This window comes from Arvicanthis niloticus, chromosome 3 (genome assembly GCF_011762505.2).
Source record: "Arvicanthis niloticus isolate mArvNil1 chromosome 3, mArvNil1.pat.X, whole genome shotgun sequence".
Classification (NCBI taxonomy): Eukaryota; Metazoa; Chordata; class Mammalia; order Rodentia; family Muridae; genus Arvicanthis; species Arvicanthis niloticus.
In genome coordinates this window covers 44893325-44921267 of record NC_047660.1, presented here as the reverse complement: position 1 = coordinate 44921267, position 27943 = coordinate 44893325, and the positions used below count along the sequence as shown (strand labels likewise).

The 27943-nt window shown below is 42.8% G+C and overlaps 1 protein-coding gene across 12 annotated transcripts in view; it reads left to right on the top strand.

Moving 5' to 3' along the window:
• The window catches only part of Lcp1 (lymphocyte cytosolic protein 1), a 95671-nt gene extending 68384 nt beyond the window's left edge, over positions 1 to 27287 (top strand). For all 12 annotated transcript variants that reach the window (XM_076930718.1, XM_076930714.1, XM_076930711.1 and 9 more), the window contains 11 exons: positions 1036 to 1117; positions 2476 to 2641; positions 4601 to 4743; positions 7364 to 7459; positions 9114 to 9309; positions 11258 to 11336; positions 11883 to 11997; positions 13005 to 13138; positions 19922 to 20045; positions 22846 to 22970; positions 25633 to 27287. In XM_076930718.1, the coding sequence (XP_076786833.1) occupies positions 1036 to 1117; positions 2476 to 2641; positions 4601 to 4743; positions 7364 to 7459; positions 9114 to 9309; positions 11258 to 11336; positions 11883 to 11997; positions 13005 to 13138; positions 19922 to 20045; positions 22846 to 22970; positions 25633 to 25765 (1393 nt within the window). In that variant the 3' untranslated portion in view covers positions 25766 to 27287. The remainder of the gene's footprint in view (positions 1 to 1035; positions 1118 to 2475; positions 2642 to 4600; positions 4744 to 7363; positions 7460 to 9113; positions 9310 to 11257; positions 11337 to 11882; positions 11998 to 13004; positions 13139 to 19921; positions 20046 to 22845; positions 22971 to 25632) is intronic.
• Positions 27288 to 27943: the final 656 nt, after the last annotated feature.

Here is a 27943-nt window from a genome sequence, read left to right as displayed (position 1 = left end):
CCCACGTGCTGGGCAGGGACCCACTGAGCCACATTTCCAGCCTCCCTCTGCTCATTTACAATGAGACAGGGTCTCAGTAAGGTGGTTACATCGGCCTTGAGCCTCTTCTCTAGCCCAGACAGACCTTGGACTTGTGATCCTCCTGCCTCAGCCTCTTGAGCAGCTAAGATTATGCGCCTGCACTACCAAGTCTGGCTTTCGTTTGGAGGTTTGTTTTCTATGTCCTTTCTTTAAATAAAATGGAGGTTACTGAGGGAATACCTTAAATGTCCTGTTGAGGATTAAACAAAGAATACCTTGGACAAAATCAGTTATGAAAACATAAACATCAGTTGCTTGCTCTAAATGTCTGATCACTGTACTGGACACTTAAGTGAGGAAAACTCATCGCACATTGATCAAACGGCTGCAGAATGTTAGGGTGAGCCATTATACGTGTGGTCAAAGGTATTGATTAGGTGTCAAATAGAAATGTAGATATTATATAAACCCAGAAAAATCGCAACAGTTTCTTGCATAGTGGGGACAATATATAAGGCTGAGAAAGTCATGGGGATCTGCTTTAATCACCCACAGAGAATTCAATAAAGTTTTAAGGGAGTGGTTCTCAAGGTCATGACCTTTTTGGGGTCCCGTATCAGATATTTACATTATGATCCATAACTGTAGCAAAATTACAGTTATGAAGTAGCAATGAAATAATTATGTGGTTGGGGGTCAGCACAGCTCGAGGAGCTGTATTGAAGGGTTGGCAGTGTTAGGAAGGTTGAGAGCTACTCTTCTAAGGGAACCAGGGCATTTTTACAGCTTAGGTGAATGAAGCAAGGGGGACCTTCCTTCTTACCTCAGCGCATCGTGATAGCTTCGTGAACACTGCCAGTGAATCTAACCGCAGAGGCACGACTCTCGTAAACCGTGTATAAAAAGTATGTTGCTGGCGTGTTCAGTCAGGGTCCTGCTCAAATTTAAATCCAACCCCATGGAATTCTGTTACTCAGAGGGCTGCTTTCTTTAATTTGATTGCTTCTCTTTCAGTAAAATGGTTAACCTGTCCGTGCCCGACACTATTGATGAAAGAACAATCAACAAGAAGAAGCTCACGCCATTCACCATTCAGGTGGGGCTCCCCACTGCTCCCCAAGGGTGGCACTGGCCTGGTGGGAATGAGCACTGTCCTGGCTGAGTCAGCCTCTGCAAAAGCTCACACTTCATTCCCCACAACTTAGGCCTTGGTCGGTGGTGTCTTACAACCATGGGGTAGAAGCACACATTGGTGTCTTATGTTTGATTGGTGCGGCAGTCAAGAAGGGAGGCCGGCGTGCGTTAGTAGCTGAGAAGAGAAGCCTTCTTAGGCAAGGGGAAGGATAGAAAGTGGGAAACGCTGTGCAGGCCTCCTTGGCACTGCTGACGGCCCAGAGTGGAATAAGTGCAACCTGCTTCTATCTCTCCGCTTGTTGACTAACCAAAATAGTCAGTAGCAGGGAATAAGAAGCTGTGTTTCTAGCTTATGTTCCAATATTTTAACATTATTGTAATTCTCTAGCTCAGGTACCATGTCTAATACCTTAAGTCATGAATAATACATCGTCTCTTGTGTGGACATAAGTGACCCTGTGTACTTTTAAAATGGAAGCATAACCAAGCTGGGAGCAGTAATTGAACATATGGGGATGCACTTAGTGGTATATTTACTCATAAACTCGGCTATAATAGAAACAATATTTTTATTCGCCAGTTTTAACCGTCAGGAAGGACTTTCTGGTAGAGTTTGTTTTGTTCTTAATTTATCATGCAAACAAAAAAGCTTGTCGACCTCTCTGACACTGACCTCTTCCTTCATGGGACCAAAAATAGGACATAGAGACTGAGCGCTCACACTGTCCCAGCTGTGGATGAGTTACAGTAGATGCGTGGTTGGTCTAGCATCCTGGAGCCTCAGGCCTGTGTGCCTGTGCAGGCTTTCTAGTTAGCATCTGGAGATTCAGTATCTTGTTCTGTTAAAAACCCATCCATCTTTTCCTGGAACTTGATTTATATCACTTTTTTCTTTTTCCATTTTTTTTAAATTTGCAAATCAAAAGGCTATTCTGTTGTTCTTTTTTTGCAACCCTAATTTACATCAACAATTGTCTTCTTAGCCATAGGCCGTGACAGGACTCCCTCCAGCTAATGGAGGCGCTGACTGTCACGGATTCATCAGAGTACAAAAATAGAAGAACATAAGATTCATTAATCTCATGCCATAATGGGTCTTCCACACTGGGTACTGGTTTGATTGAGTATGTCACTGCAAAAGCTCAGTATGTGGGTTATGAGGTCTTTTCCCATTATTATTTTTCTGAGTGTTAAGACTAGTGAAGACCTTGCCTCTGGGTCCGTGACCATTCCAGGACAACATCACCACTGATGATAATCGGTAATCACTTGGCATTGGCAAGGTGAAGGAACTAAGCTTGCATACTTTTTCTCCCTCAGGAAAACTTGAATTTGGCTCTGAACTCTGCCTCCGCCATTGGGTGCCATGTGGTTAATATCGGGGCTGAGGACCTGAAGGAGGGGAAGCCTTACCTGGTCCTGGGACTTCTGTGGCAAGTCATCAAGATTGGGTTGTTTGCTGACATTGAACTCAGCAGAAATGAAGGTAAGAGAAAAAATAGTACAGCTCTCTAGCATTGTGTGTGTTGGTGGCTGGAGGAAGACATTAGGCATCCTCCAGCTGAGAAAACCACTCCGTTATATTGAATCCATGGTATTGAAGTAGCAGAACCTGTCCATGAAACCAGACTTTAAAAAAAGACAACGCAAAAGCTTTTAGAGACCACAGACCAGCAGTAATGCTTTAGAGTAGAAGCTTCATGTGCCTGGAGCCCCAACCCAGCAGCGGCTTCATGGCTCATATTGTCTACAGAGGCTTCGCAGCAAGCAAGACAAGTTTTCATGCATATTTTGTGAGACTAATCCCATTCAAATACGTTAACAAATGCACCAGATTGGGAAAGATTGGTCTATATCTTATCCAGACAATCAACGAAGCTGTAGGTTGCCTTTATACAGGGTGGGTGAGTCTAGAGACCTAGGGCTGCGGTCAATCCTATCGCAGCCCATGCTGATAGTTTGCCAAAAGGTAGGTTTTTACGTATGTTTACCACCCAAAGAAAAGAGAACAAAGCAGCTGTAAGCTGATGGTGCATTAATTTGCTTGATTGATCACATCACTGTGCCTATTGTGATCAGTACATAAAAACACCATATTATACACCTTAAATATATACAATACATTTAGAAAAAATATTAGAAAATCACGCGTATAACTTTGAAATTCTGAACAGAAACCAGGCCTGCTGGCATCAACCTACAGTCTAAGCTCCTTGGGAGGCTGAGTGAACTCAAGGCCAACCTGGGCTACTAACTGAGACCCTGTGTGTGTGTGTATATATATATATATATATATATATATATATATATATATATATATATATATGCAAGGCCATAGGGCCATAGGTTCAACTCCCTAGTGTTGTGGTTAAAAAAAGTAAACAGGGAAAATTTCTAAAGAATGTATGTAAGCAGTGACATGTACCTTAATAAGGGACACACAAGTCAAATATTACCTTCAGGTATAAACCTCACCACTCTGACATCTGTAGCTAAATTATATTCTGCAGTTATACATATTTAAAATTAAATTTTAAACTTATTTTGTGCATATCAGTGTTTGTAGATTTATGTACTAAAAGCATGCCTGGTACCTCTGGAGACCGGAAGACAGTGTTTGGTCCCCTGAGACTGGAGTTATAAATGGTTGTGAGTCATCACGTGGGTGCTGGGAATTCAACCAGATCCTCTGGAAGAGTAGCTAGGTTCTTAACTGCTGAGCCATCTCTTCAGCCCTAGCTATCCATATTTTTAAAAATCCATGTGTTCGAGCTATAATAAACAGTGAAAATGTTGAGAGATCACTTTAAAAACCAAAATACTAAGCATTATATTTAAAAAGCAAAAACCAAAGAAATAGCAAATAGGAATCTTGAAACCCAAGAGGAAGAATATTGATTTGAGAAATCGAATCAACGGAATTTAAACCCAACCAAGCACAAAATATTTATTCTTCTGGGGAAACATAGAGGAATGTTGATTGCATTGCCGAGTTTCTATAATTATACAGGTAAGCATTTGGATTATAAAACACCAGTGGGAATAGAAAAGAGAACATTATCATGATTGCAAAATTGAGCTCTCAAAAGCAGATGTGTCATTGTGATATCAACTGTGGTCCAATAGACCCAACAGAGTACTTCCAGCAAGTCGCCATGGTTACCTTTATGCTGAAACTCGTGTTCTTAGGCAAATGCTTGAGAGTCCTTGTTGCCTTGTCTTTTCTAATTTAAAAAAATGGGAATAATAAGTTAGCTCACAGTAATGTACCACTTTTAGAAAGTATTAGTGAGTTGCTTCTTTCATGGGAAGGACTTTAAAACATTACATCCAAAGGGACAGTGCCGCTCCTTGGTCTTCTGACAACGCCTCGCGTCTGGGAAGACAAATGCCCCACAGCATCCTTATACTTATTTTGGATCAACTTTTTTTTAAACCTCTTCAGCTCTGATTGCTCTTTTGAGAGAAGGAGAGAGCCTAGAGGATTTGATGAAGTTGTCTCCTGAAGAGCTTCTGCTGCGGTGGGCTAACTACCACCTAGAAAACGCAGGCTGCACCAAAATCACCAACTTCAGCACTGACATCAAGGTAGGAGAACACCATTGAACATGCCTACCGCAAGGGAGGGGATTTGTGGAGTTCACGGGGAAAGCACAGATGCTAGGCCTTGTGTCTTAGCTTCCTAGGCTTGCTGTGGTCCTGTTGGAGCCACTTACTGCCTCCCAACGTTAATGTGCAGCTCTAGGCCTGAATCACACACGTATCCACCCAGAGCCCTAGTGCAGCTTCAAAGAGAGATGAGTCTTGCTTTGAGTTTCAGTGGTAGGAAGTTGATCATCAAGAGAGCATGATGGTGCAAGGGAAATACTACTTTTAGGGTAAAGAGGGTATATGCAGAGTCCGGAGAGATGATTCTCAATGGTTATCAGCTTGCTGTGCAATTATGGGAGCCAGAGTTCCTATCCTATAGTTCATATAGTAAGCCTGGCATCCCATAAACCTTTATAACTCCAGCTACAAAAGATCCAGTGCCCTCTTTTGGCCTCCATGTATGAACAGGAAAGTACACCTGCACATACATGTGCATACATCATACAGATGTATACACATGCACGTGTATATACACACATGAAAATGGATCTTGAGACAATAAAGTGTATGTAAGATTTTAGTGTCTCTTGTTTTATAAAGGGTGCCATCTTAGAGGGTTTCCTTTTTAAATGTTAGACAAAGATGTCTTTCTGACCACTAACAATAGTAAGTGAGCACAGTGCTTGTTACATGTCAGATATTGGCCTAAGCACTTTTATAAGTGCATGATTGACTCATTGAATCCTTACCAAGGCTCTAAGGTAAGGATTTCATAAGTAAGAAAGCAAATAAGAAATCCATAAAAGAATAGCCAGGAATGCAGACATGTGACCTTCAAATTTATGAAAAATCTGCATTAAGGTGATAGGAAACAGCTGTAACCAGTGACAAATGGACCAGGCTGAAACGCAGCTAAGGTTTAGCTAAGATGCATGAAAGATCAGTCCCCATAGCAACAGGATGATGTGCAGGGATACCAGCATTAGGAAAGATTTCAGTGTCCACTCTCTGAAACACAAAGGAAACTGTCTCCAAAGACGAAGAGCCAGAGGAAAGGTCACATGAGCTGCCGAGAGTCCACCAGGCCTATCACTGAGTAGCAGCAGCAGCCTCTGGCTGCTGCATCATGTGAACTGATCTGGTGGCATTTGGAACTCTGCATATGTCAGGCAAAGGGCCAGTCAGGATAAAGCATGTATATGAGCCAAACTCCCCCAACCCCCACTCCTGGGGAGCTCCCCCAAGCACACTCCCACTGGTTATCAACAGTCTTTCAGCATCACCATCCAAAATGGGGCTTAGAGGAGCCAGCCAGACCACGTTTCCATGTGTGTTCAATAGTTCTGCTCTGTCATGGATGGAAAACTATGTCCCTGAAATTAGGATCTTAGTCATAAAGGGTCTGATTTGCTCTCACTAAAGGGTACATCCTTAAAGTAATTAACCATTTTAGACTTGGGAAGGTCAGTGGGGCACTTACACAGTGTATGTAGAGGAAGCTGTTCTAGCACATGTATCTGAGATGTGTACATGGGTTAAAAATAGCACATCTCCTGAGCTTTAAGTATTTAAACTAAATTAAAAGGCTTTTAAACCATCTCAGCAAATGAAGTGGCATTCTGTATGCTTCCATTGACTGAGAATAAATTTGTATTTTTTAAGATCATGACTCTGGAAATTCTATTTGTCAGTAAGCATATTAAAGGATCCAATAAGACTTCAGAATTCAGGGTCATTTCAATTCATTATAACCCAGGCTAGCTGTGTTTTCTAGTTTTTAGAGAAATATGAAGTGGTGAATATACCATGGTGATATTTCTCCTTTTACTGAAAGACTACTTGTTGCTGTAATCCCAATACTTGGGAGGCTGCATTCGAATACATGGGAGAACATTAAGTTCAAGGCCAGCCCACCCATGGTGCATGATGAAACCCTGTCACAAAAAGGGGGTCAGGGATCAAGAAGGCTCAGTGAATGTACCCTCGCTGTTAAGCCTAATGGCCTGAGTACAATCCCCAGGCCCCACGTGATGGAAGGAGAGAACAGACTCCTCCTGACTGTTGTCTTCTGCTCCTTCCACATAGACACATAAATAAGTTGTAATTTTAAAAAAAAAATCTACTTGCTAATGTCTCAATTGTCTATCTTTGGAATCTTTTCTTTGGCTGATTGTCCATTTGAATGTATTTTTAAACTGTGCTTCCTTTCTCTGTCGCTTTTTTTTTTTTTTTTTTTTTAATTAAACCTTAGCTGGCTGACTTCTACAGCAGTGTAAAGGTAGAGACACATTTTCCTGTATACAATTTAACTCATGTAAATACATTGTTCCTCTCCCCCCCCCAACCCCAGGACAACAAAATCTTTGTGTTGCCTTTTATGTTAATCCTGTCATTTTTTTTAATTGTTAGACTCCTTTGAGGAGTCCACAAATACAGTATGCAGCTAGACGGAGGAACTGTCTAGTTGAGTGAATGTTTCTAGGTCAGTTAATTGCTGTATTCCTGAAGGACAGGAATAAGAAATACGATGTTTGCTTTTAGGAAATGATTGTCTGTCATGTTACGTGTGCAGCCAGCCGCACTGTTTTGATATTGTGATTTCTTAACTTTCTCTCAGGACTCGAAAGCTTATTACCACCTGCTCGAGCAGGTGGCTCCAAAAGGAGATGAAGAAGGGATCCCCGCTGTTGTGATTGACATGTCAGGACTGAGGGTAAGGCTGTGCCTCTTCTCTTTAGAGAACACCGCACTCTGCTTAAGTGTCTGTTAAACGATTGGACGCTGTCAGCAATTTTTGATACTAATTATAGAAAACTAAATCTGGACATAAAACACCAGGATAAGAAATGGATACTAATGAAGTGCCATGTAGCACACAGAGCACTTCTTTGTATGCCCATCATTTCAAAAGCTCAACAACACCAACCTGGGTCTACAGATTAGAGCATCAGTTCATATGTATATATATATATATATTAGCTTTCTATTGCCATGATAGGGCACTGTGACCAAAAGCAACTTGGGGGAAGAAAGGATTTATTTGGCTTACTTTGGCTTACCATTTTCAGTCATAGTCATCATAGAGGAAGAGGGCAGAAGGGCAGCAACTGAAGTGGAAGGCGTGGAGGAGTGCTGCTCACTGGCTTGCTCCGTCTGCTTTCCTGTGCCAGCCATCAGAACCACCTACCTAGGGGTGACACTTGCCCCATCCAGATGGGCTCTCCCACATCAATCTAGAAAATGCTCTACAGATTTGCCTACAGGCCAATCGCATGGAGGCATTTGCTCAGTTGAGATTGCTCTTCTCAGATGATGTTAGCTTGTGTCGAGTTAACAAAGAACTAAAACTGACCTTATGCCTTGGGTGGTGATTGGGTCAGGAGAAAATTCGTGAGATTTTGTTGTTATTGTTTGTTTGCATTCGTCTGTGTTTCACAGTGCTTGGGAGAAAACCTCCACCACGGACTCACTGCTCACGTCCCTCAGTTTCACCACCCTGTGTAACACCAATCATCTTGTTTTTTTAACACACTTCATTTAAAGTCACTGGGATTGAATCCAATGAGTTAATATTGAAGTGAACTCCAAAGGGGAAATGCAGTAAAAGCAAATAAGAAATGCTGTTCCTAGTTGCTAGTACTGCAGGGGACTAAGGAGTAGCTTTAAAGTCAGCCTTTTACTTTGTGAAAGTTGGTGCTTCAATAGACTTTACACAGATGGGAGCATCATCTAAGACACTTCGGTCTTATTTCAGAGTCTGATCACAAGGGACTTGGGAATTGTCCTCACTTATTTAAGCATGCGCTGCAGTCCTCAACCTGAAATTTGCCAAAGCCAAGCTATTATGGCATATATACGATTGGCAGTATGGAGGTTGATAATTACTTTGGATTTTAACCAACCTAAAGTGGGAAAAGTAATTGTATAAATCAGATGTTCTTAATTTACGACTGCAAATGTCTGCTATGAATTAGAAATAGGAATATAAATTATTCCTTTTTATTAAACTTTTTAATAGTGCAAATTCTCATAAAGTCTGTGCAGAATAAACTATAAAGAAGCTTAACTACCGAAATAATTTAATCAATGCATAGGATAAGATGTCAGATTGTCCTGCATTTCTTTTCAAAAGTGCAACTAGATGTTCATCTGAACTTGTTCACTCAGGAGGGGATCCTGGTGTCAGTTATGGATCCTGTGACTTTGTGACTTGGGTGCATGTGGTATGTGTGACAGTAAGCTCTGGTGAGGATCTGCCTGTGGTAGGCGCTCACTGGGCACACTCATGAGATCTTCTTTCTCATGTTATGCTTGCTCACATGCACATGGGTGCTTGACCCAGCCTTTTGACATCCTTTTCATTGCAGGAGAAGGATGACATCCAGAGGGCAGAGTGCATGCTGCAGCAGGCGGAGAGGCTGGGCTGCCGGCAGTTTGTCACAGCCACCGATGTTGTCCGAGGGAACCCCAAGTTGAACCTGGCCTTCATTGCCAACCTCTTTAACAAGTACCCCGCCTTACACAAACCCGAGAACCAGGACATTGACTGGGGGGCTCTCGAAGGTAACTATACTGTAGCTGCTTTGAGATGCTCAGGAAAAACTGCTCAGAGCTCTGGTTCATTGGCAATTCAAAAATCAGCCCTGAAGCAAACACACACCCATCACATACACAAGCAGGCCATCAGTTCTCCAATATACAACAAATAGAATGAATTAATCAAGTCAATTATAGCCAAGCAGCAATAATCAAATACAATTAGATCACATCCATTATACATAGGCATCATCAGTTAGTAACTGTTTTAGGGAAGACATTGTATTTAATTACTAGATGAAATAAACTCTAAGCTCCAGAATTCTAATTTATATACTCAAAGGACTGTGTTAATTCCTAGAGGCTAGAAACGGGCCTCCAGTCACCATAAGAAGTGATGCTTAACTTATACTAGGTTGTGGTGGCTTCACTTTTATTTTTTTTGTCTTCTCCAGGTCAGTAGGACACAGGAGAGCATTTTAAAGCAGAATCCTGACAGTCATATTTTACAAATAAAAATCCCTAATATCGGACACATGGCATGTAACCAGCCAGCTCAGCTTCGACTGGCTAATGATTCCGGGGATAGTTACTGATCCATTTTAAAAACATGACCTGATCTCTACATCAATAGAAAAGTAAAGGAAAAATTAATATTGAATGGGTGCTATTAGCTCAAGAAAGTCCACGTTATTGTTCTCTAAAACCCTTTCAACGGTGCCTTAGTCTGGTTATTGACACAGTGTCATTCACATCCAAGCCTGCTGCTTCGGATAAGTGATGGTTTAGTGGTTGTGTGTTCTCCTGATCTTCAATCTGTGCATCAAGCCTAGTCAGTCGTCCATTCCAGCTGCCACTCTGGCGCCACCATTCGGTCTTTCCCAATAAAGCACATAAAAGCCAAACTGAATCCTCCCGCCTCCCCGTTCCTTCCTCATTCCCTGCCCCTTGTACACCACATTCTTAAGTTAGTAACTCTCATTTCAATTCACCATTGCATTTTGTTCCATTTTGTTTTTATTTTGGTCACCAAAACTAATGGTCTTGAGTTCTACTAAGGTATTTTCTGCCCTTCACTCTTAATCTATTACGTAAACAAATAAAGCCAATAATTCTTCATTCGAAATGTCTTCTAGATTGTTTTCCCTTTCTGCTCTTCTGGACTCATATTGTCTCATGCATCAATTGTCTTAGTAGATCGTAGGGACCTTCCCTCCATTCATCAAACAGTTAACTGTGCTTCCTTCTGTATGATCCCTTCTGCGTGATTAATATAAATGCATATCACCCTTCAGTAATTCTGCACACCACTGCCAGGCACATCTGGCATAGTTTTCATTGTTTCTCTGCCTTGCTCAAGAATTTATTATAGCAATCAAGCCTAAGAACCTGCAATGACTGGCACTGTGTAATACATCAGTGTAAATCTGCTACCATGCACACAGAGATTCCCACTCCTGGCTGCAGCCTCTAGACAGTCTTAGCTCTGCAGCTACACTGCGCAGATTCTGACACATCGCTTTTCAGTATTCTGAATGGAGAGTGTGCCTATTACTTCCTCTAGGCTCATGTTTACAGTCTTGCTACTCTCATATCTCAAGGTCTTCCCAAATGCTCTAATCTCCTCATTCCTATTCGACCTTTTGACCCCAGAGAATGAAGTGCAATTTCACACTTCCAAATGTGGGCTATATTGTTCTTCCCCAGTCTTACTGAGAACAGCAAACATACCTGCCTCCTCCCTCAATGTGTCCAGCTGGCTCTGTGGGGCCTCCTTGGTGCCTCCAAATCTTGTTAGATGCTATAGAAATGCTTGTAGAAATTAAATGGGGGAAAACTAGCAGATTATCAGCCCACCTGTATAGTGTCTGCTCTACTCCACAGCTTTCCTCTGTATTGCATCCAGTGCAGATAAACTTAGATCATAAACAAGCCCTGTTCTAGGTCATGTCTTAACCAGTCTTCACTAACCTAGGTGAGACGAGGGAAGAGCGAACATTCAGGAACTGGATGAACTCCCTGGGCGTTAACCCTCGAGTCAATCATTTGTACAGGTAAGAAGAATTGGGGCTCATCCTTCATGTGGAACACAGAGACACTGAAAGAGCATAGGATCTCACACACCATACCTCTGTGGTGTGTGTTTCCTTCCCAAGCATGTACTTTGGTGGGATACAGAAGTACCACAGGACCTGCTCTGCTGAGGAACTCACTTCAGTGCCTCAGTTATCACTGTATTTGATATGAACATGATACCTCTGCAAAGTAGCCAGCTTGCTGCATGTCAGAAGCTCATGAGCTTCCCAGGAGCAGGCAAAACAGAGAGTGTTTTCAGTTAACGCCTCCTGTGCTGTGCTGTTGTCAAAGCCACATTTCTGTTCCTGGCTAAAGGCAGTTTTTGTCCATGGAAGAGACATGGTCACCTGAGAGGGTCGACCTCTCTCTGAATCACAATGTCTACATTTTTAAAGATGGAACTACTCCTACCAAATTTCTAGGGTCCCTAGGAATGTTGCAGGAACTAAGAGCCTCACTTACTTACTATAGTCTGTGGGCAAAATGTTGGATCTCTGAGAATTCTGTGTGTTTGTTTTGTTCAGCGACTTATCGGATGCCCTGGTCATCTTCCAGCTCTATGAAAAGATCAAAGTCCCTGTTGACTGGAACAGAGTAAACAAACCTCCATACCCCAAGCTGGGGGGCAATATGAAAAAGGTAAACAATGATTTTCCTGATGGGCCACGAGGCAGGTTGGTAGCATTGGCCTGCAGAAGCTCTTTGTGAGTGCACTCTCCGGTGGCCAAGCTTTGTTGCGTGTTCAGCAGGTACTAACAGCAGCAGTCGGAGACCTTATGAATATTTCCATTACGGTGAACCTGTCATTGCAGTTGATTGCTTATTTATAATTCATGTTGGATGTCTCTACTCATTATCATGAAAATTTTCCAATTAAGGTAATTAGAGAAAGCAAAGCCACAGGGTCTCCTCCCACCCAGCAAGGTCTTCATTCTAATTTTCTAAGGAACTGGAGGTTCATGCTTGCAGCTTGGCTGGTACGGTTTGCCTACTGTCAACACAGTGGGAACATTGTCTTGTAACGATAGGGTCGGTACAGCCACTTCTCACCACTCGTCATCTCTGTGGTCGTTTTTTATAGTTATTTAGTGTGTGTGTGTGTATGCACATGCGCCTGTGTGCATGTGTGGAAATACATGCAAACATACACATATGCTATAGCATGCATATGGAGGTCAGAGCACACCTTACAGGAATCAGTTCTTTCCCACCATGTATGTTCTGAGACTCGAACTCAGGTTGTCCTTTACCTGCTGAGCCATCTCACACACCCTCTGTGGTCCATAATGGTCTACGAGTAGCCAGCCACAGGATGATTTGCCTACATGCCTATCCACTATGTGTACATAGGACAGAGAATATATATTTTTGCTGTCTATCTATGCCCAAAGGTCTAGCTATTTTAGAAATATCACAGACAGATCCCTGAGGCTGGCTCACAACGTACTTTAAATGCTCATGAACGTGCTTGTGATAGTAAGTTTCCTCTAGTTTTAATTAATGTAACTCATTAGTGCAGAACCAACTATTATTTGAGATTACACAGGTCTGATTTGTTTAATTTTGTATCTTTATTTTGATCATTCTCTGATATTTATCATAACCAAGGTGATGCCTAAGTGGTTTTCTTTTTGCCTCACTCACAGCTGGAGAACTGTAATTATGCAGTGGATTTGGGGAAGAATCAAGCTAAATTTTCCCTAGTTGGCATCGCAGGACAGGACCTCAATGAAGGAAACCACACTCTCACGTTGGCCTTGGTTTGGCAGCTCATGAGAAGGTAACGTGAAGCACAGGGATGAATGAGACTTTAGTGAATGGCTTGTCTATCTAGAAACATAATGGAAATTTTTAAGAAAAGTGATTTAATTTAGCAAAACCATAACTTAAGTTAGATTTAGTAACTAAGGAAGTGCCTTTTGGTTTTCTGCTACTTCTTTCTTTTAATTTTTAGGTTTTGTTTGAGTTCTTATGGAAATCTCTTGTTAGGTCCATTAGTATTTTAGATTATTAATTTGTCTGAATAAATCATACTTGTATCTTATTACAGAGGGACCTTCTGTGTGCCAGCCCATTCTCTGTTCCACACATTTTCTCCCTGGAGTTAATATAGTCACCACAGCTTCTCCTGACTGACATATCTTTTTCTCATCCTCTTACCTTGGACTAATTTGTATCAACACAGTAAATTATTTTCATTTAGGTTTGAATCTTCACCTTAGATCTTTTTTTTTTTTCTTATATCTGGAATCTTTCTAATAGTACAGGTCTGTTGATAACAAATTGTCTCAGTTTCTATAAGCCAAAAAAGGCCTTAATTTCTTTTTGTTATTGAAATATATTTTCTCGGAATGTAGAATTCTATGTTAATGTATTTTTCTTTTAGTGTCTTCAAAATAATGTTCATTGTCTTCTTACCTGCGTGTTAACAGCAGAAAACCTGTTATCATTCTCATCTTTTCTCCTCTGTGTGCAATGCGCTTGCCCACCCCCCACAGAGCCCTTTTAAAATTTCTCCTTATCACCAGTTAAAAATAATCTGATTGTGTATGTTGTATAAAGTTATTTCTTCTATTTGAGAGTCCTTGAATTATTGGGCAGTATGGCTTTAAACTTTGCATCAAACTTTTAGTATTTAGTTTAAGTATTTGTTCTAAATTTACCCCCACCACTGTTCGGGAAACCCTGCGTGCACATGAATTCACTTGAGGAGTGTATACTTATTACCTTTAGATTTTGTTTCATTTTGTAAGATACAGGCTGATGTGTCTGTAAGTTAGTCTGTCTCTTTTTTCTCTCTTATGTACTGCCATGTTTCATTAACTCCATTTAGTGTATATACATTTGAATATATATTTATTTCTATATTATAGTGTCTACATCCAGAAGTGTTGAATCTTTTTTTCTTTTATTTCCAACCTCACCTTCTGCCTGCCTCTTCGATCATGTAGTTGAGGTGACTTCTTTCCTAGTCTGTTTCTACTGACTCACCTTTATCTTTGATACAAGCACTGTGTTCTTACTCCTTTGCACGTGGCTTATTTTTCTAATCACCTGCCAAACATTGAAAGGCTTACCGTGCTCGGTACTCGATATTTCTCCATCCCCTTAGCAATTTGTGATTTTGTTCTGGGATGGAGTTAGGCTCAACCCAGTTTCCGGCTTTTGAGGCTTGCCCGAAGCTTACCCCTCCAGGGCTCATTTGCTGCTTGTTAGTGAGATGCTAGCTGAGCACATTACATGATGACCTGTGTGTTGCTCTTTCCTTTCAGTGGTGGAAACCAAATGATTTCAATATGAGCTTACAAAATGAGCTTCAAGGGGTGTTCTAGCTGTTCTTTCCCCAGCTTCACATGCATACCCAGGGTAATATTCAGCTAAAATTTAAAGGAGCCCTCTGAAGGTCCCTGGGGCTTCTCTTTCTTGGTTATATCTAAAATTCTGTACTGCAAATTCTAGGCTCCTTAATTTCCTTGGGTTATAAACCCCATCACCTCAGTTTATGGGGTGTTCTCCTTGGTTTTCTCTCTGCATGCAGCTTGGTGACCTCTCTGTGAAGGGCAGTCTTAAGGCTTCTTGATCTCCCTTGCTTTCCTTATGGAGGCCACTACCCTGTCCTTTCTTTTGTCCAAGTCTGAATGACATTGTGTGATAGGTGATCATGTCTGGTCTCTCTTACCTCATCATATCTCATTAATAAAGAACTTTGAAGTTATCTCTACAAAAGTTCTTTGTAGAGAATTTTAGATACATTTGGGAGCCAGATGAAAACTTGACTAATGAATAACTATCTCATGATATTAGTTAGATAACAAATAGGAAATATATTAGATAAAAAATAAACTTGTTTCTCTTAAAATATTGCATTCTCAACTAATAGCTCTAACCAAGCAGAACCTTACATTGTTCCGTTAGAGATCCTGTATCAGTGTGACATAATTTATTTTGTACCTTCAGAAAAGCATAGAAATCACATGTCAGATTATAGTTTGTCTAACAAGGTCATGACAAAGACATGGTGATCATGTCCCTCAGCCCCCAGCTTTCGGCTGACATCTGCAGATCCCACATTTCATGCTTGGTTCTTGATGTCATTGTGTCTTGTTTCCACTTGCTGGAGGTTAGTCAGCCATGATCATGGTGGACTCCAGTCCCCAACTCACATTGCTTTCACCCACTCCCCAAACTGGGACCCCCCTAACTGATGAAAGGCAGATATCATGGCATGTGGATAGCTCTAGAGATGAAGAAATTTGTACTCTGTTTTACTGTATGTTACATGCAGGCATTGTCTTAGTTCATTTTCCATTGCTGTGATAAAAATAGCCTGGCAAAAGCAACTCTAAGGGGAGTGGCTTAAAGTTCCAGAAGGATTCAGCCCCTCATGGCAGAGCAGACAGGCAGAGAAGACATGGGGAGGCTAGCTGGTCATGGTGTGTCTAAAGTCAGGAGGCAGGAACTGAACCTGGGCTCTTCAGCCTCAAGTCTTATACCCCAAGTGGCTCAATTCCTCCACCTCCAAAAGGTTCCACAATCTTCCCACAGTGCATCAGCAGCTGAGACAAATGCTGGTGTTCGACCACATGAGCCCATGGGAAACACTGGACATTCAAATAACAATAGGTGTGTCTCACCTTTGACATTGACACAACATTGCCATTCTTAAAGTTTATGCTCAAGAACCATCATACAGTTGTTAGCAACAGAATTTCAGAAACATCTTTAATGTTTTAAGTGGGTTTATGGCTTTTCTGTTGGGCCACATTCATGGCTATCTTCAATCACGTGGAGTCCACAGGCTATAAGTTGGACACACTTGACTGGAAGTTCCCAAGTGCCAGACTCACCAGTATATAATTTTACGAACTGTTTCTAACTGGGTTTCATTGCTTTCACATGTTACGAATTTCAAACAGAAAGGCTTTGGGTACTGATGGTTTTAGAGCAAGTTATTTTCATTGTTATAAATATATTTTTTCATGGATTATGATATAGTGGTCAAGGCTGGTCTGGGTGTTTCTAAGCTCTTGGATTCCTACTCAAGGAATTGAAAGAAAGGATCACACAGAGTGTTAAGGTAGCAAGGAAAATTATTCAAAAGTGAACAGTTGTACAGATCAGAAAGAACTCTGCTATTGAGAATGCTAGCAGGCCACATGGGTGAGGGAGCTCAAGGGGCCTAATTATTATTTGGGACTTCGTTTTGAGGGCACAGGAGGAAAAGGAGTTTCCTTACTACGGCCATAGTTTGAGTAGTTCTCTACTTTGATTGGTGGGTTTAAGTTATATAAGGTGTTTGTTTGTTGTGTGTTACTACACATGCCCCTTTCCATATGCATCTAATTTTAATCATATGTCATTCTCAATTTTGCATAGTCATAAGAAGGCAAACGGGAGAGTCTCTCTAGTTCACACTTGAGGACAGTTTGTCTTGTTGCATGTAGACCCCGATCCAATCTAGGCCAGATTGTCTTACCCAGACATAACAAAGCATGACTGAAAGGGTTTATCTGTGTTTAACCATCAAGGGAAGGAAAAACTTATTCTACTGTTCAGAGATGTGTGTGCAGTCAGCTCAGTATAGGCAGGGTCCTGGATTACCGACAGATGGCTAGCAACATTGTTTGGGGAGGAGTGTGTGTGTGTGTGTGTGTGTGTGTGTGTGTGTGTGTGTGTGTGTAGTATGCACAGGTAAGGGTCTCAGACTGCCAAGTTCATTATTGGGAGAGGGGTGTGTTCATAGCCCAGACCAAGTGGTGTTCCAGGTCGTTAAACTATTCTCTATGCTCACCTGCTTGAGAAATTTAAGCCAAACATGACCCCAAGCCTTCTTATAGGGCTGAGATATATACAAGTTAAGGTCTGTCTGCAACTGCAGCTGACTTCCCCCAGATGATCAGTGACAGTTCTCACAAATGTTTATTATGGAAGGTTTCTGCATACAAGGAAGTGGACAGAGAAATGCATTCCTACTGAAGGAGGGAAAATGCCTGGGGATTATGTCAATGGGGCCAGGAGGGATTTGTGTTTGCTTTGTTTTCTTTTCTTTTCTTTTTTCTTCTCTGCCTGCCACACAGTAACAGATCTATTCAATTTGCATCCAGTTCTAGGTAGAATTTATTTCACTTGGATTGCACAGATATGCTAATTTGGTCATTTATCAGGACAATAAATGGCTTGTCATTTTGCCGAAGCCTCCCTTTCCCCCTTCCGTAGCATGGAAATCATTCTAAGATTGGACAGCTGGCAAGTAACGGATAAATTAGGAGGCCAAAGCTTCCACCAAGTAAACTGCCAGCAGATGGCAACGGTACTGTGAAGCAAGAGAACAGACTCTAAGGCAGGCAAGTAGGAACATCGCCTACAGCCACACAGGCTGTAGACGGGGACTTTAGACGAGGTCACCAAGAAATGAAAACCAAGCGTGGTCTCTCTCCTCAAATGTTAAATAACTAAATGAGTATTGATTGTGGGAAGGCAGGAGAGCAAGCAAGGGATAGCATGTCTTCCCTGGCCTCGCATATCTGCCCCACATCAATCCTGCTTTGTTGAGTGAGGAACTGGATGGACCTGAGGCTCACAGTGCTATTTCATTTGGATAAAAGGCTTTTCAGCCCAGTGTGTTCGCAAGCACCAGCAGGATTGAGATCTTATCAGTAGCATTCCAGCTAACAGCACAGTCACCCTAAACATGTGTGATAATAAAAATAAAGTGTGTGTGTGTATATGTGTATGTATGTACGCGTTTGTGTGGAGTATGTACACTTAAGTGTAGGCCAGAAGAGGGTGTTGGATCCCTTGTTCCTGGAAGTACAAGTGGTTGTAAACTGCCTTGTGTGGGGGCTGGGAACTAAGCCCAGATCCTTTGGAAAAGCTGACTATGCTCTGATCCACAGAGCTGTCTCTCTAGGCCCCTGTTTCACACTTTGTATCTGGAGGAGCAATTGCTTACTGCACTGTCTACCTGAGATTACAGGCCAGTTCTAGTCGTTCTTCCCTTTGCCTTTTTCCTACAAATCTGTGTCTGATTCCACTACGTTTCTGCACCACACTAGAGGTGGCTGCAAGACTGTTTTATAACTCATCAGAACTCTGTGCCATCATGAAAGGTTGTTCTTAAGACCAGAGTGCCAGAAGCCACCTCAAAAGTGCCCCACAGCCCAGGAAGAGGGTCTCTGCTCTTTGGTTTTGGTTCTAACAGACAGATCTTTGTGTAGAGGTTGGTTTCTCCTTGTAGCTTTTAATTCCCATGGTCAAGAGAATGGGAGAAACTCGGCTTCTGTTTCCTTGGCTTGGTCAGTAGAGCAGGGCTGGGTTTCTGACAAGGGGAAGTGCACATCTGGAATGATGAAAGCAAACTGGAAGGTTGTGTTCAGTTTGTTCCATCAGGTTATGTATAGGAAATAGTTAATGAGGTAATCACTGACCAATCATTCCTTACTGAAATGTTCTCTGGATAGAAATTCTTAAACATTGTCTCAAATGCAAATAAATCAATGTATATGCTAGCTACCAAAAAGAAAAAAAAAAAAGAGTTACACTGTAACATACAGTGTTTATGAACTTACAAAGGACAGGATCTTTTTCAAACTAGGAGGATTTTTTAAATCACCTTAGACTTAAATCCTGGGTGCTCACTATTTCCTATCACGTTGGTCCCTTCCTTCCTTCCTTCCTTCCTTCCTTCCTTCCTTCCTTCCTTCCTTCCTTTCTTCCTTCCTTCTTCCCTTCCTTCATGTGTTTCTTTCTTCCTTTCTTACTTTCTTTCTTCCTTTCTTCTAGTGCAAACAAACATCTCATTCATCTCTTTGCATTTGTTCTACATATTTTACTCACCAATCTACACTAGGAACCCTGCTTATTCCTTGAAAACATCATGATAAATAGACACAGACGTGTCTCCATGGAACATGGTAGACATTATCTCCGTCAAAAATTCTAAGACACAAGCTTGAATCGAGTGTGATAATTAATGCACAGCATGGTTTGGGAAAGAGATCCTGGAGCTTGGAGGTGACAAAGGACTGGAAATATCCTGGAGCTTGGACATCTGAGCCAGCAAGCATAGATAAATCCCTAAAGCAAGAGGATGCACGGTGTGAATGGTGTGGGTTGGAAAGCTACTGTCCGCTTCTGTTTAGTTGCGAGCATTTGTTCTTCTTGCAAAGGACCAGTTTGGTTCCCAGCACCCACATGATGGTTCATAACCATCCCTAACAGTTGCGGGGCCCTCAACTCCCTCTTCTGACTTCCCCAGGCACCAGGTATGTATGTGCTGCTCATGCATACATGTTGTCAAACATTCATGCACATAAAATAAATAAAGGCACCGCATTCTCCTTACCCATTCATCCTTCATCAGAGCGGATGGACCTCTGGCCTGTTTCCTAGCTGCTGGGAACAGAGCAGCAGTAAACGCAGGATGTGCAGAAGTGACTGGCGTTATTAAATACCCCTTTCCCTCTCCAGCATAACCGTGCTCAGGCTTTCTCCTGTGATGTGTCTAGGAAGAACATCTTAGCTACTTTTCTGCAAGAAAACAATCACTCTTGATTTCATTCAGGTACACATTGAATATCCTGGAAGACATTGGAGGTGGACAGAAGGTCAATGATGACATTATTGTCAACTGGGTGAATACGACACTGAAGGAGGCACAGAAAAGCTCGTCCATCACTAGCTTCAAGGTAAAGGTTTCATCTTCTGCCTCTTCCTTCTGTTTTCATTACGTGTTGAGTGACCTCCAGGGTCAGGGTTTTGATGCTTGCTTTGGATTCCCTTAAATGATCTATCTTGTTTAATGTTCATGGCCATTTCACTGACGAATTTCTCATCATTTCCCTTTAACAGTTAATTTTCAAAACCTACTCTTTAAGTACCTCATTTTAGGCTCTATTCTTTTGAAGTAGTGTAACACACAGGAATCAATTTTTTCAAATGTACACACTTCCACTTCAGAGTTTCTTATATTACAGTGGTAAAGTGTAAAAGGCTTGTCTTAGTTAGGGTCTTACTGCTGTGAACAGATACCATGACCAAGGCAACTCTTATAAGGACATTTAATTGGGGCTGGCTTACAGATTCAGAGGTTCAGTCCATTCTCATCAAGGCAGGAATGTGGCAGCATCCAGGCAGACATGGTGCAGGAGAAGCTGAGAGTTCTCCATCTTCATCTGAAGGCTGCTAGCAGAATACTGGCTTCTAGGCAGCTAGGATGAAAGCTGCCCACACATACAGTGACACGCCTACTCCAACAGGGCCACACCTCCTAATAGTGCCACTCCCTGGGCCAAGCATATACAAACATTCACAAGGCTAAAAGATACCTTGTATGATATTTTTTTGGAGGGGATATGTACTTCATCCCAGTCATATTTTTATTAATAAGACCATTATGCATTATCAGACTTATTTATTTTGGCTGTGTGCTCACAAGAGTCTTTCTTAAGGACCTGGACACTTGATCCATACTGCGGTGATGTCTATGCCTCAGTGTTTATATTTAAAGGTCAAGATTTGTGGGGAGGGGCCCCTGTCACCCACAGGAAGGAAGAGAAATTAAAGTTTCTTCTCCTGGAGAAGAAGGGCAAAGGCAGAGCTGGGTAGCCCAGTGTCAGGAGCTCCATCAGCTGTGAGCTCATCTGGGATATGGGACACCCCAACCCCCACCCCCACCTCACCTCAAGCCTTCTGCTCTGCTGAGCACAGGTAAGAGTGGAGGCTAGTGACTGAAGTGAGCAGATCTTTCCAGAAAGACATTTGGCAGGGAAGAGTGAAGTCAAAGCTATCGTGGCCACAGCTGCATTCTGAGTCCCAGGGGCTCTTCTCTCTGCGTTTGTCTTCATGGCTTTCCTTGTTTTGTAAGTAAAGAAGCTAAAGCTCAGGAAACTTTCGGGGGGTCACAGCCTATAAGCTGTTCTCTGAGCGAGGGAAAAGCACCTTTGCTTGAGGCAGCAGGGCCATGGGTTACTCAGCCATGGCTATGCACTGGCCAGTCACAGTGGCTTCCTCCTGGAGAAGAGCTGCTGTCCCAGAGCCTTATTCCCTGGTGGTCTCCTGGGTGCCCTTGCAGGAACGAGGTTTGATAACTCGTGCTGGGACTCACCTTTAGGAGCACTTGACAGGCTCTCACTCCACAGGTCGTTCTGCTCTGATTTTGTCTTCTCCCTAAATCATTGCAGCGCTGATTAAAAAGAGCCACTCGGTGACGCAAAAGGCTGGGTCAGATTAGCCGAGTCCCTTTTCAGCGAGACTCTAAAACAGCGATCAACCACTCCCTCGACATCTACTAGATGTCCACCACCCCTCGCCCATTGTCAGCTTCGCACCCAGGGCAGAATTTAGGGAGCAAGGCGGGGCTTGGATCGCTATATTTCTTGAGTGCCGTGTTGTCGCCAAAACAGCCTGCAGAGGTAGCAAAGGACGTTAATGGAAGAAACTAGGGTAAAGCCTCCATCTTTGTTTTTAACTACAGTGCTTCTTTTATCAGCCAAGAGGAAATATTAAATAGACTCATTCTGATATGAAAATGACGGCTCTGCCTCTATGGGAAAGCAGAGGCTGGGGAACGGGTATCAGCCTTTTATTCTGATTCGCACTTTCCAAGCAGGCACTGCTGGAACTCAGCGTGCTCAGCCACACTCCCTGACCCCAGGACACATGCTGAGCTCTGTGCATCCACATCTGAGAGGTGTTCTCAGCACTAGCCGTGAACATCCAAACATTTACAAACGTCCAGGGTGTTAAGTCTGAATTTTAGGTTCAAATCCCAGCTCTCCCAAGTCCCAGCAACTCACTCAACTGCATAAGTCCCATCTCCTCTGTAAGTGGAGATTAACTGAGGAAGCCGCAGCCCTAGTTCAAAGGTGCAGCACGTGATGACATGTGTGAGGCTCTGAGTTCCGTTACCAACACTGAACACAGTAACAAAGATTAAACGTGAACACTAAACATCCACACCACAAAAATGACCACTCTGTAAGGCTAGACATTCGTTAGCTCCATGTAGCCACCCATAATGTCTATATACTTTAAAACACAAGGAATGCATGCCAAGCTGCATGTCGATTACAAAATAAACTTCAAAAGTTAAACCTTTTATAAAAGGAAAAACAAAAGAAAAAAAAAATAAAAACAAAAACGTTCCTAAGACCTGTGGTGACAAGAAAAGGCTGGGCAAAGTGTGTTAATTACTGTCATTGTGCTTAATCCCACTGTTGCTGTCTCCATGGAAACCTTGAGTTTTCCCCCCAAGTTCCTCAGAAAGAGCATCTGTTGTAACCAAGTCTACCTGCTCCCTCACCCATCTCCTGCCACTCACTGTAGGATGCTAGATGTGCTTTTCTTGCACAAAGCAGGGCTTTTCTGATGTCTTGGTCTCTTCTTCTCTATGTCTATTCCATGTCTATTCTACCCACTTCCCTTGAGGCAGACGGAAGGAACTCTAGAATGAATGCGTTGATAAACCCTCCCTTTCTCTCTGCATAGGACCCGAAGATCAGTACCAGCCTTCCGGTTCTGGACCTCATCGATGCCATTCAGCCAGGTTCCATAAACTATGACCTTCTAAAGACAGAAAACCTGGACGATGAGGAGAAACTCAACAATGCAAAGTATGCAAATAGATTTCGGGGTCACAGAGGGGGGTACAGGTGCCAACTGGGCAGCTCTGGAACCTGACGTTTGTGCCTTGTGCAAATACCTTATCTCTACTATTCCTGTGTTTTCTTCTCCTGACTTATTGCAGTCTCATCATCAATTTAGGTGTGATCCTGTAGCAGCTTCAGATTGCTTGTGTTGGGATGGAGCAAATCAAAACCTAGAATAGATTCATAAGCAATAAGCAAGGCCAGAGATTTGAGGGTTCAGGATTTCCCCATATCTTGCTGAGAGAAGGGGCACAACCTGGTCCTTTACAAGTCTGGAATTCATCCCTGTTTTAAAGTCCCAGCAGTGCCCATTTCTCTGTGGTCAGCTTTGGAAAACAGGTTTGTTTTTCAAATATCCCCACGTGATAATAGTCAGCATAGTCTCCTGGAGAGACGTTAGAGTTAAGCTGTGGTTATGTAGAGTGTAATTGGGATATCTAAGGGGAAGTACCAAGATGAAGGGGAGGGAAGGGAGGGCTGTGGCTCTTTAGAGCAAATGACTTCTAAGCCTGAGCTCAGCAGCAAAGTGAGCCAGCAGGAAACAGACAGAGAAAACAGAAATTCTAGATAGAAGAACACCATGAAAACAGAAAGAAAACAACAAAACAACCACAAAGGTTTGAAAGTAGCAAGGCCTGGGCCCAGTGTGCAGTTTAAGAAATGTAACAAGGCCACATACTTTTTAAGCTGCACCAGGGAGATGTCAGAGTCTGACTTCAGAGACCAAGCTCCTGTGCATTGCCCTTCAAGGACAAGACACAGAAGTCTTTCAAAATTGCTCAGGGCTTGGGCAGAGTAGAACATATCCTATTATGCCAGAAGCCCTGTGTTAATTTCTAGCATTGAAAACAAAAACACAGGCTGGGCGGTGGTGGCGCACGCCTTTAATCCCGGCACTTGGGAGGCAGAGGCAGGTGGATTTCTGAGTTCGAGGCCAGCCTGGTCTACAGAGTGAGTTCCAGGACAGCCAGGACTACACAGAGAAACCCTGTCTCGAAAAACCAAAAAAAAAAAAAAAAAAAAAAAAAAAAACACAAACAAATGTCTTTTTAAAGAAAAGAGTTTGAAGAGTTTAGGAGTAAAATACCTGCTTTACAGACAGATCTGGGTATGGTGGCCTGGGCTGTAGTCCCCCTGCCAAGGTGACAAAGCCAGGCAGATGCGTGGAGCCCACAGGCTGGTCACTGTGGTCAACATGGTGAGTTCCTAAGGAATGACATATAAAGTTGTCCTCTGGCCTTCACATATACTCATGTGCACACACACACACACACACACACACACACACACACACACACACACACATGCACACACGCACACATACACACACCATGAAACAAAGGGAAATAAGTGTGGGGGAAAAAAGTCCACCAAGTGCTAAGAATGGTTAAGTTTTTGAGACAAGATTATATCTGGGGTTTGGGGTTGGGTTGGGATCTTTTTTTGTTTGATTTTTTTTTTAAACACTCAGATTTTCATGCAGCTTTCTCTATTTTGTGATGGAAACAATAATTTTCTTCATTAGTCATGTGGAGGAAGTTGTGAGAAGATGGACAGGAGGAAGAATGGGTGGTGCTCTTAAATTAATTTGATCACTAAAGTGAGGACAAGTTCTTTTGGAGACCAGGAGGAAGAGGTGGGGCCCTGGGTGGGGGTGTGAATGTGTGGAGTAGCTACAGTAAAGGGTACAAAGAATGAGGGAACCAAAGAATCGCCAGGTATCCATGTGAAAGCAGTCCCGACTAGCAGATTCTGTAATGTACAGAACTCTGAGGCTCTTGTGTGGCTGTGATGATTTCAATTGAAAAACAGAACATTAAAAAACTCTGACTACTTGAATAGCAGTGCACTATACATAAAAAAAAAAAAACCCATCTGTACATGGAACAAGAAATTATACACCCAGGTATTACGCATGGCAAGATATTGTACATGCAGTTTTCTTCTTCTATTTCTGTAGTTGAAACACAGTCCACGGAGTGTTGGCTCCTAGCAGTTCATACTTAATTCTTGGACTTTTCCTGCCACACTCTGCACCCCAAGAGAATATTTCTCCTATGAGTCTCAAAAGCAGCAGCAAGGAGCCTGGAGAGCTGGCCCAACTGGCAAAGTGCCTGCCACCCAAACACAGGATCTGAGTAGAGATGCCCAGCACCCGTGCTTAAAGCCAAAGGTGGTGGTGCACAACTAATTCCAGAGCTGGGGAACAGGTGAGAGAGAGAGACTCCCTGGAGCTTGCTGACCAGCTGGCCTAGCCAAATCCCTGAGCTCACTGAGGTTCAGTGAGAGATTCTGCCTCAAAAAGGTAGGGTCAAGACTGGTTGAGGAAGAACCCGGCGCTGACCTCTGACCTCTACACACATATACATATGCATATATACAGTTTTAAAAGGTAAAAGTTGGAAAGGTGTTCAAGGGAAAAACATAAATGTTTCACAGTCATCCTGAAACCAGGGAGTCACTGACGATTCAGAGGGAGCTTACTGAGCCAAGATTTGTCGGCCCAGCCCATGTGGGCAGATGGGGTGGCCAGCCCCTGCCCTCGCTGAGGGTTCTGTGCCTGTGCCCCCTAAAGGGGCCTCCTCAGCCACTGCTGCTCAGCACTTACATGTCTTCTCCCTTTCAGGTATGCCATCTCCATGGCCAGGAAAATCGGAGCAAGGGTGTATGCCCTTCCAGAAGACCTGGTTGAAGTGAACCCCAAAATGGTCATGACAGTGTTTGCCTGCCTCATGGGGAAAGGGATGAAGAGGGTGTAAGTCCCAGAGGAGCAAGCCAGAAAGGGACACAGTCTACCCTGTGGGTCAGCACACGGTGCTCCCAGGATACAGAGGACCATTCAAGCCATTCCAAAGTCCTGAACCTTAGAGACATTATCTGAAATTCGCATATTTGTTCTGCCAAGTAGCTTCTGCTATAGTTAGCAATACGTGCTTCTCTTTTGTTTTGTTTTGTTTTTTTTTTTTCCTTCAGAAGATTTACTCGCCTACAGATTTTTTTTCCTTTGAAATTCAACCAGGAAAAAAAAAAAGCAATTAAAAAGAAGTTTTTTCCAGATGCTCATCCTCCTCCCCTCCCCCTCCCCTTGCGTTCACTGGTAGTCAAGGATATAAGCTACAGTGTTCTCAAGGGTCACCTGATCTCTTCAGCCAGTTTGATCTAGCTGCTTTTTGCCTTGTTCAGACTGAGGACCTGGAAGGAATCATCAAACTTGCCTTAAATAAAGCCAGTCACTAGAGGCCAACACTGGGTGGTCACAGCCCCTCCTTGCATCTCCTGTCTCCCTGTGAGTTTGCTCCATCCCTCTCAGAACCATACCTACTCCATGGTCCCCCATTTTTGCCAGCCTTGTTTCTAGGCCACTGAAGTGTCTGACAAATCAGTCAAGCTTCCAAGAGTTTCTGGGAGACTGCAAAACTGGGGACTCAAGGAAAGTGTAATAGAGAGTAATACCACTAGGGGGCAGCATGGTAGGACCATGAAGCATCTACCTTTCTGAGTGCATCTCCAGGCATTTAACCCCAAGTGTTAGAGAGCTGCTTATTGTGGTGTTGACAAAATGTCTGACAACAGTCAGAAGCAATCCTGCTCAGCTTCATTTACTTTTAGACATTGGCATGTCTGATTGCTGCCCAGCCATATCACCAATACTCACTTTGCTGGTACTACAAAAGCTTTGTGCCACCCTAAAGTTCCTGGAAGGGGAGGGGTTGATATGTGCCAATTATCTCTGTCCCTGCCTCACCAAAATGCTTGCATGGGCACATACACATATGTAGCTGGATGTCAAGAGTAGAATGTTGTCTAGGAACTGCCTGGAGTTCAAAACAAAAGAGAACAGTATGAATTTGAATAGCTCCCACTAGATAAGCGATTTCCATGAAAACTTACCAAACGCTAAGAAGCCACAGAGCACTGTTAACCAAAGCTACATTCCCTTAGTGAAAGGTTTACTCCCATAGCATCTTCCTTAGGGGTGGAAGGATGTAATGGAACTTTGTTGTCTTCCAAAGCAATGGAAATGTAGGGCCTCAGCTTCATCCCCTGACAGTGGGCTCCGGAAACCAATAGATGACTCTTTCCAGCTCCCAAGCACTATTCCTGCTGCATCTGAATGCAAAGTGTTTGGCTGTGACTTTAGTCTGAACTTGATGTAGCCTCAGATGATATTTGTTCATCTGCCTCCACAAAGGAAAGATGATATTATTGCCTTAATGGAAAATGAAGATAAATCATGTTAAAAAAAAAAAAAACTTTCCAAATAAAATGTTCCCAATTCTGGCTGTTTCTGCGTATGTTTAAGGGTTTCTTGCAGCTCACTCGCACAGAGTGTGTAATATCTGAGGAACTGTATAAGGTCTACGGAAGGCTTCCATACGAGAGAGAGCCTTTGTAACTGGCAAAACCAGACGCCAGACGCAACTATGGGCATGTGGTAAGTGGTATAGCGAGGAGAAACATTTCAGCTGAAAACCGAGAGATACATTGCCATTAATGGCATGAAGGGAGTTGAAACAAGATTTGTTCAAAATGCTTTGAAGTCAGTCACGAAGATCAGGCTTGGAGATTGGTGAAATGACTTCCCACATGAACTGAGAAAACGTGCTTTGAGTCGGTAACATCTGGGGCCTCCTGTCCCTCTGGGCTGGATCTCACTATGGTAGGGATGGATGTGCTTAAGGGGGAAGAGGAAGTGAGTCTGCAGTAGCCAGCTCCTTCTAGGCTAGACTGCAAAGACAGAAATTTGCCATCAGTGTGGCATGGCTCCGCCTTGACCCACAGAGAAGCTCCGTTGCTAGACAGTGGCTAAGAAACTGAGCTTTTGCCTCTAAAGTGTGTGCCCAGCCTTACCACTGGCTTATATAAAAGTGGCTCTTTCCTAGACAGGATGCATTTTCAGCTCCTGTATGTATGAATACAATATTTATCTGTGTTCC